At 32.0% G+C, this 8,870-nt stretch overlaps 2 protein-coding genes across 2 annotated transcripts; one reads left to right on the plus strand and one right to left on the minus strand.

Annotated features, from left to right (window-relative positions):
- The first annotated feature begins 3,709 nt into the window (after positions 1-3,709).
- Positions 3,710-4,383, plus strand: LOC119644674 (DNA-directed RNA polymerases I, II, and III subunit RPABC4). Its single transcript, XM_038044344.1, has 3 exons — positions 3,710-3,920; positions 4,026-4,118; positions 4,180-4,383. The coding sequence occupies exons 1-3, from the start codon at positions 3,860-3,862 to the stop codon at positions 4,200-4,202; spliced, it is 177 nt and encodes a 58-aa protein (XP_037900272.1). The 5' UTR covers positions 3,710-3,859; the 3' UTR covers positions 4,203-4,383.
- A 1,037-nt stretch (positions 4,384-5,420) lies between these two features.
- LOC119638847 (proteasome activator complex subunit 3) lies at positions 5,421-6,790 on the minus strand. Its single transcript, XM_038035921.1, has 3 exons — positions 6,479-6,790; positions 6,065-6,416; positions 5,421-5,998 (listed from the first exon to the last, which is right to left on the minus strand). The coding sequence occupies exons 1-3, from the start codon at positions 6,500-6,502 to the stop codon at positions 5,631-5,633; spliced, it is 744 nt and encodes a 247-aa protein (XP_037891849.1). The 5' UTR covers positions 6,503-6,790; the 3' UTR covers positions 5,421-5,630.
- Between the last annotated feature and the right edge of the window lie 2,080 nt (positions 6,791-8,870).

The following is an 8,870-nucleotide window of genomic DNA, read 5'->3' on the forward strand; positions in this document are numbered from 1 at the left end:
AAAAAAAAAAAAACTTAAAAAAAACTTTAAAAAAATAATTAAAAAATAATTTACAAAAATTTTGAACTGGAGAAAAACTTTTAGATTTTCTTTTACAAAGTTTAACCGTTTAACATGAAAACACTGAGATAAACACTAAGATTGAGCTCAGTATTTTTGATTTCTCCGCAATTCACGATTTGCAATATTACTTAACATAGTGGTTATTACTTTAGATCTAGGGTATTTCAAAACGCTCAAACTACTCAGAGCTATTTGCGAGATTTATATGCAACATCGTGACAATATTTTCTATAGCATTCGTCTTTTTACTTGCGAAAGCAATTGATTTTGTATTGAGAAGATCATGGATATCACGCGAACCCACGCTTAATGTTACATAACGGACAAATCCGATGCATTCAAATTGTAAGAGAAAGAAAATTTATATCGGTTTAAGACATAATCCTGGTCAATTTACCCTTACCTGCAAGCCAACTATTTTTGGTGCAACTGTAGTTACAAAATTAAAAATAAACAGGAATAGGAATGTGTTGTTATTTTAGCTTTATATATATATATATATGTATATATATATGAAAATTGGTATCATTCATTCGCAATTAAGCTTCTATTCCCACTGTCTTTATCTTCAAATGTACCATCATTATCTATAGTCTCTTGCCACTTATCGTGTGGCATATGAATTCCCTCTCATTCATCTATTTTCGCACATCTTCAACTTCTTTGAACCATTAACCTTATAAATATGGCCGCATCGATCTGAATGAACGGTAATCGAAAGGGATCTGCTCTGGAGAATATACAAGTGTGTGCCATAAAACTTGTCACTCCAAGTTGAAAATTGTTTCCTTCGCAGTTTTTGCGGTAGACGGACGGACGTATGCGAACTCAAGTCAAGAAAATATCGGCAAAATGTTGCAAATACCTAGTATATTTAACAAAAATATATATGTATAGGCCAAGCGACGCCATGTATATCCATTCAGCGGAACAGCCGAGCAGCAGCATTTTCGAATACATAAAGCAAAAGATCCTATCGCACTGGCGCTCAGCGAAGTTAGAAAAATGGTTTGACTATTTCTCTTGACTTTGCCACATGTGTGATAGTACTGTCTATTTATATATGAAAATAATCTTCATTATTAGGAATAAGTTTGTTTGAAAAATCGAGAATCTTTTTCATGAAAGTTCCTCACCCAAATTAGAGGATGTACGTTTCTGGCCTTTATTTCTATATTTTTGAGTTTCGCACGAAAGAAATGCCGGAAGGCAACTTCTACAAGGCCCCCACAACGTTTTTACATGTGCGAAAAAAGTTAAAAATCAACTTCGGAAATCTTACGGGAATCCTACGTGAACTAATTCTTCCAATGACAAGGTGAGGGCTTTGAATTTCACTTTGTAACTTTTTCACGTGGACCGTAAAATAGTTGCGTCCTCTTTAAGGTTACGAAAAGTTAAATTTTCTTTGTAATATTTTACTGTCATGTAGATTGTCAAAGTAAATCGTATTTCTTAAGAAGGAATTAATTTTTTGGATGGGTCGAGTATATTATTGTAGCGATGAAGAAAAACGGCTACTTCATCAGCTAATAAGGGAAAATCGTACAAATTTATTGCCGCTCCACTATGCCGGTCACAAAATTGCGTAACCAATGCTTTAAAGTTCAAACAAAATATTGAGAGACGCGGAGCATTTAAAAAAACTTCCCTTACTTCCGATAATCAAATGATATTATTAGCAAAGCGAGACTCCTTCAAGGCATTCGATTCAATTTCCAATGGTATTGGAAAAGCTGTAATATCACGAACTGTTCGTCGACGATTACTATTACGTTCAATATTAGTTCGAAAAGATCTTATGCCCAGAAAAGAATTTGAAGAAACCGAAAGGCTGTGCTTTGACCCATATATAATGAATCGGACCAGAATGCGAAAAAAGTGAAGAAATATGTTTGGGAGCAACGAAACGAAAACTAATTCATTTAAAAGTCATATGAGAAGAGTGTACTTCGGTCAAAAGGAAAAGAATTCCACATTAGATTTACTAAAAAAACAATGAAGCATGGCGGCGAATGGTATAATATTATGGTATAGGCCTGCTTTTCTTAAGAGAGTATCGATGCAATACATCTCATAGAAAGCACTGTGCAAGATTTGTGTATAAAAACTTATTGGAAACTGCGATACTACCGTACGCCAAAAAGAATATGCCGAAACATTGATCCAATGAGATGAACGCGTGGTTGCAGGAGCATAACATGGATGTCTCTAAATGGCCATATCAGCCTCCTGACCTTAATCCTATTGAGAAGCTTCGGCGGCAACTCAAGTCTCAAGTTTCGTAACTTTCCTGTAGCAATGAAAACGAATTGAAGGCAAATGTTTAAAAAATACTATATAATATCGCAGCAAAAGCCTGCGGTAAATTCATTTCATCCATGTCAATAAAAAACAATGCTGTTTTTAAAAATAATGGTAACTATACCTGCTCTTGACTATCCGCATTGATTTCTATAATAATGATTATCTTTAAGTACAAAATATGGAAATGTATATGACCTTACTTTGTACTTTATAAATAAAAGGTAAATATAGAATATAGTAGGAGGAAAATGGAAAGAAATACCCGCTGTCCAGATAAAGCATGTGCATATATAGGGTTTCTAAAGGTCTTTCAGACTATCTAACAATACCTCTCAAAATTCTGCTTGCGTAAGTTATATAGCAAATAGAGATAGGGATTATAGCATTGCCATTTAAAAAAAAAACCAACCTGCGCAACGAAAACAACGCTGTCACAAGGTAATGTTATAACTAATAAAATTGCTTAATTCGGACAAATGATTAGTTTTCTCTAAAAGATCACATTTGCAAACACGTATTCTATCCAGTTCTATCCGTTTATTGCATAAACTTTAAAAATTTGTTTTACGTCTAGAAATAGGTAAGAATATATTTTAATTTAATTTTTTCGCTGTTTTTGTAACGAAATTGCAGTTAGCCACTCTAAAGCCAGGCATGTTAACAATACGATTTATTTTTCTTTTTTTTCACATATATTTAATACATTGCATGTCATTTGCAAAGCTAAAAAGTTTGCAAAAAATTCGCTTTAATACAATATGGGAAATAAATCTTTATATTCAACTATAAATAAACGTATATAATCAACTTTGAGAATTCGTACATGATACAAAAAGCCAAAAGCAGTGTTCGTGAACTTCAGAGTTTGTTCTTTGCGGCATATTAGGAAATGTAGCACATTCACTGCCTAGAACGAAAACTTCTTTTACGAATTTCATAAATGTTTTCGATTCTTTCTTTCATCCTAAGTTGTCGAAGTTTAACAAAGCTTCTTCTGTAAACTGTGATCAGAATTATTTTTGATATATCATGACGACGATAATATAATTTAAGCCAAAATGAGTACAGAACAACAATACATCAATACATTTCTCTTAGTTTGATTGTTTTAAATCTCATATAACTTATGTAATTATATAAATTATCAATATGGTGGGCTCATCAGTTATATTAAACAAAAGGCAATAAATAAATCCACATCTTCCTCCCCGTAAACACTTTAAGAGTGAAGAATTGAAAAAAAAAACAAATGGACGTAGGCTTATTTAAAATGAAAACCTGTACGTATTAAGAATATTTAGGAAAGTGATACCTGTCAAAAACAGACCAGAAAATACAACATTGTATAAAAAGGGAGAAATAATTCTCTTTCAATCGTTCTGCAACAATTTTTACATCTGTTGCTTGAGAAAACCGCACGCGATATCTTGAGAAATTTAAGCAAATTTTTAAAAAGTACAAGAAAAAGCTATCGAAAAATCTAGAAAAAATGTCCGAAGGCACCTCTAAAGAAACAGTTTTAAAAGCTGCCATGACTTATATATGTGGTGGTAAGTAATTGATTTTATGCAAGACATATTAAATTAAGAAAACCCACGCTTCTCTAGTAAATGAAAAAAGTAATAGATTTTTGTTTTTCAATTTTTTGTTTATAGAATGTCATCATGAAAATGAAATGCGTCCCCGTGATCCTATACGATGTCGCGAGTGTGGCTATCGTATTATGTATAAAAAGCGCACTAAAAGATGTAAGTTCTCGATAATGCTAACGCAATATATTTTTCTTTGAATTATGATATTCATTTTCAGTGGTGGTCTTTGATGCTCGTTAGATAGGCGATATAAAGATATAATAAGTTAATGGGAAAAAGATGTTGTAAGATATTAATTCTTTAAGGCGAATTTATAATATTTAAAATAAAGAAAATGTTGGATTTAAAGTAAAGGACTTCTTTTAGAATTCGTTTATTTTTTGTATAATGTCGATACCTACCATATTAATCGGATATGCAAATGCCTTATGGAAAATACGAAGACGATATGTTATCGAGTCCCTCATAACTGTTACAAAACAAATTGCACAAAAAACCTCTTATATAAGCTTAATTTTGCTTCATATGATATGGCGAGGATAAAGAAATCTCAGCATTTTAAAGCTTTTAAAATTAGAACAATTCTTATTAACATAATCTGTCAAAAATTTTTAATAACGGAATACGTGGAAAATTTCTTTTAGAATCAATATGACCGGGTAATGAACATCACTTCCGTATTACCCGATTTGGATTGCAAGGAAAACAGATGACGTCTAAGGGTTTCTCGAGAACTTGGAACGGTTGTTCATCTTCCCTTGCCAAATAGTAGTCAAGCACACTTTCGCCTTCCAAGTTTCGTCTCAATTCTAAGGACTGTATTAAATAAATGAAACAACAACTATATCGCAACTGCTATTTAACTTTTTTCATTAATCACAGAGCTTGTAATCATAGAAAGTCCATTAACCGGTGTTGTCTTTACTCTTTCATTAGAAGTTTTCGTTGCTCGGATAGTAAAAGCGTAGTTGCGCCAAACATTAGAGTATGTCCTTTTAACCGTCATCTTTGTGATGGCGTGCAACGACTACAAGGGAGTTTTCTAGAAAACACTTCCTTTCCTGCTAGAGAGTATAGGATGCATCAAACCCTTGAAATGGTTAATCATTTTCATCTAATTGATCTAATTAAGACACATTAAATCTAATCATTTACCTTAAAGTTTTTGTAATTTAGGATTTTTCTCAAAATAGCACGGTTAAGGTTTAACGCAAAGGCAAATTTTTAAGCTCGTGACAGGTAAAAGAGATAGTAGTAGTTTCATTGGTTTTCGGTCAAAAATTTCAAAAAAAAAAAAAATCCAAATTATTTCTTTTGCTTAGTACTTGTCCATTTTGACGACGTGCATAAAATAGTCTTCAATATGTATTTCATTGGTTTTTCCATCGAAAATTTAAAAAAAAAAAAATCCAAATTCTTTTGCTTCTTCTCTTTAATAGTGAAATTCAACGGGCTATATATTTTTTGACTAATTTTAAGCGGCGTTTAATAAAATAAACAATCTGTTAATAACGCGGCTTCATACTTAAGTGTTAATGAGTGTATGTATGTTTGTGTAATTATGGAAATATATAAGCCCTTAACTATATTAGAAGAGAAAATGTTTTATCAAATATATTATAAGACGTAAATCCACAATTAAATAAAAGAAGAGCAGTGACTTCCTCCTTAATAAAGATGTTCAGCATTGGAGGAACGCGGTTTTTTAAGTTTTTCCATATTTTTGGTGACAATATCATGCAACGATGAATATCGGTTTCTAACTTCGCAAACTACCAGCCATAAACTCAAGTATTCCTTTTCATCTAACTCGACAACGGCGCGTCGATAGTCGTCAATGTGGGGATATTTTGCGACTTTTGAGACGACTTTGGCACGCGATAGAAAATAACGAGATATCTGATCAAAAAAGGCAGCAGCTTCCGTTTCAACGGTTTGTATTTCGGCCAGGGTGTCTTCCTGAATTGAAACTCCGAAATTATTGCCATCTTCGATTTTCGGTATCATAAAGGAAATCCACATTTTAAGAAAATTCGCTAAAACATAATATGGAAATTTTTGCAGAATAAGAAATATAAGACTATCCCAAATCATAAACTTACAATCCTCTACCAGCTTGCGTATTATGGGTTTAACGATCTTTATCATCTCACATAATGGTGCATTACAGGGTACACTGCCGGTTGGTAAATACATAACCTTAACACCAGAAACCGAGGGTGGTTCTGTACGTGCTCTCTTGGCTGATGGTTTATCCATATCACCGCCATCGTTGTTATTAACCAAGACAGGGTCCGGTACTGGAATGTTCAGGTCTTGATGGACATCAGAAAATTTACGCTCATAGAACATTGGCGTAGCCAGCAATTCATTAAGCTGAACTATTTTCTTTGGGAAACCCTGTGTAATCAGTTGTTCTGCCTTTTTAATTAGAGAGTCTTTGTAATCTTGTACCTGCAAAAACGAACAACAAGATAAATAATTTTCCACCGAGTAAGGAAAGTAATAGCACTCACCTTAGCAATGGTATCGCTTGGCATTGTAAGTGCTTTTCCTTTTCTTTTAATGCTGCGGATAATGATTGCGGATAATTTCTCGTGCGTTCCGCGACGATTTTAATGTGATGGGCTTTTTGTTTTCAAATACTTTTACGTTTTATAATTAATTTTGATTTTATTTATTTTATATGAAGAAGCAAAAGTAAATTTTATGAAAGTACTTTCTGTGAAATTTTCAAGCTCTAATCGTCCTTCCTAAAATAATTCCTTCTAGATTTGTAAGATTTTCCGCTTCCAAAAGCGTGCTTTTATGTTAGATGACAGCTGCTTTTTAGAGTTACCTAATCTTAATTTTTTGATGATATATCACTCGATTTTTAACGAAATCAAGAAATACCAACGCAAACGAAGTTCGTCTCAAAATTAACGCATTTTTCAATAAATAATTCTTTTTAATGAACGTCTAGGAGAAACCGCTTTCTATTTCCATGTAAAAACTGGGTTGTACTTCATATGTATTAATAAAATATATAATATAAATAAAGTAAGTGTTTACTAACTGAGGTTTACAAAAATTCTTTTTTCTTTAGGTTTTTTAATACTGAACATGTGCTTTATTGACTATATACCGAAAAAAGGCACGGCGCTGACATAATGAGGCTTTATATATATTTTCGGACTGGGACTTCAGCTTTGCCGACTTTTTACAAAACCTTATGGGAATTGACAAACCATACAGTTTTACTTAATTACATGCAAATTACACAGAACGTAAAAGAAGCACAAAAAGGAATGATGATCGTTTCTTTTGATTTTTAAGGTTATTCGTCTAACCTATGCTTATTTTACAGTAATGTACACTTTTTTTATATTATGTGATTTACAATTTGCATTATTTTGTAAGAAATGCAAACCAAGCAATAGAGATCGGTTTTATGAAGTTGGTATTGTTCTATTAGAGAGTTATAAATGATAATTTCCAAATTAATACTCTATTAATACACAAAAAGGCTCTCGATGGTGGCATAAACTTTAAACAAATTATTTTATTTTTGTTTATAAATCTATATTTACGTTGATTTCTTTATTTTTGGTTCTAACAGTACATATTTTTGCTTACATCTTCCTGAAAAACGATATGGTAACGATATGGTAACGAGTCTGCCCATTGCGTTTATCACTTGAGAGTTTTTAACCCGAAAACGGTAATGATGCGCTCGTATGTCAGTCCACCTTAATTTTTTGAAATAATTGCTATAAAAAGCGAAAAACAGTTGCGTTGCCATTTTTCATGAATTACAAAATATAAACGCCACAATAATATATTCGGTCTAGCATTTTCTGAATCTTTATCCTTTACATGAAATATGTGAAATCTCATTCTTCTATCATCAAAGAATGTTTAGCATAATATTAAAACCTTGCAAGAAATCGCCAATTCGGAAACCCACTTTAAAAATATTTTAATAAACGCTTATATTTGATTGAATATTTTCTTTTTCTTGTTTTTTTAAATTGACAATAACAATTTTCCGTCTCAAACTTAACATTTCCACCTTTTAGCAGATAAAAATGGCAACACTAATTAAATATAAAAGTAGCATGCAGTAATAAATAGTAGTTAAGAACAGTTAAGATAAATAGTTTCACACCTTCTTGCTTTTCTCAACACAAAAAGAGAAACTTTTAACTATGTATTCAGTAGTTGGAAATTTTAAAAATAAATAATTGAGAAACAAGTGTATCAATAATTTGGGCATAGAGGTTTTCGCTTGAAACAAACCGACGTACGAAGAGATAATGTAATGCCTAACAAAACAACTTCAAACTGGTACATGGAAATATATCTGTGCGTAAAAATTGGAATAGAATGGAATGGAATGGAAACAAGATATTAAACTCGATATAACAACCCTGTTAAAAATACGACCGTTTTCGCAAATATAAATTTTTGCTGTAAAGCTGGTTTCGATTGTGGTTGTTGCTGTAAAGCTGGTCACGAATTATTGTATTTATTCGTTTGGATTGCTTGGATTTTTTGTGTAATATGGAATTAATGCTTTTTTGATAATTAGTTTCCGATTTTGTTGGTGCACTTTTCGCACTCTTAAGGAAACTATTTTGAAACATTAAAGAACTTTAAATGTCAAGTATTGGAGAGTTTCGAATTGTAGTATTAAAAATGTCTTGAAAATATATATTACAAAAGAATTTGTTAAAAGATAAGTTAATGCATGTCTAAGTGCACAAATAAGTAAGTATACGAAACTTTATTCATCCTTCCTGCTACGAGACATGTTGCGATCAAAGCAATCAAATACTGAAGAACTATCCCCAGAACGGTTTTAATTTTAATTTTATTCGTTTAGCCTAGAATTTTTTGATTTTTGTTTACTTATCACTGTAGATG

Source organism: Glossina fuscipes, unplaced genomic scaffold (genome assembly GCF_014805625.2).
Source record: "Glossina fuscipes isolate IAEA_lab_2018 unplaced genomic scaffold, Yale_Gfus_2 0, whole genome shotgun sequence".
In the NCBI taxonomy this organism is placed as follows: domain Eukaryota; kingdom Metazoa; phylum Arthropoda; class Insecta; order Diptera; family Glossinidae; genus Glossina; species Glossina fuscipes.

Coding starts and splice junctions, on each gene's coding strand:
- LOC119644674 (XM_038044344.1), top strand. CDS start 3,860: ATGTCCGAAGGCACCTCTAAAGAAACAGTTTTAAAAGCTGCCATGACT. Junction 3,921..4,025: donor CATGACTTATATATGTGGTG/GTAAGTAATTGA, acceptor TTTTGTTTATAG/AATGTCATCATGAAAATGAA. Junction 4,119..4,179: donor TAAAAAGCGCACTAAAAGAT/GTAAGTTCTCGA, acceptor ATTCATTTTCAG/TGGTGGTCTTTGATGCTCGT.
- LOC119638847 (XM_038035921.1), bottom strand. CDS start 6,502: ATGCCAAGCGATACCATTGCTAAG. Junction 6,417..6,478: donor CAAGCGATACCATTGCTAAG/GTGAGTGCTATT, acceptor TCGTTTTTGCAG/GTACAAGATTACAAAGACTC. Junction 5,999..6,064: donor ACGCAAGCTGGTAGAGGATT/GTAAGTTTATGA, acceptor ATTATGTTTTAG/CGAATTTTCTTAAAATGTGG.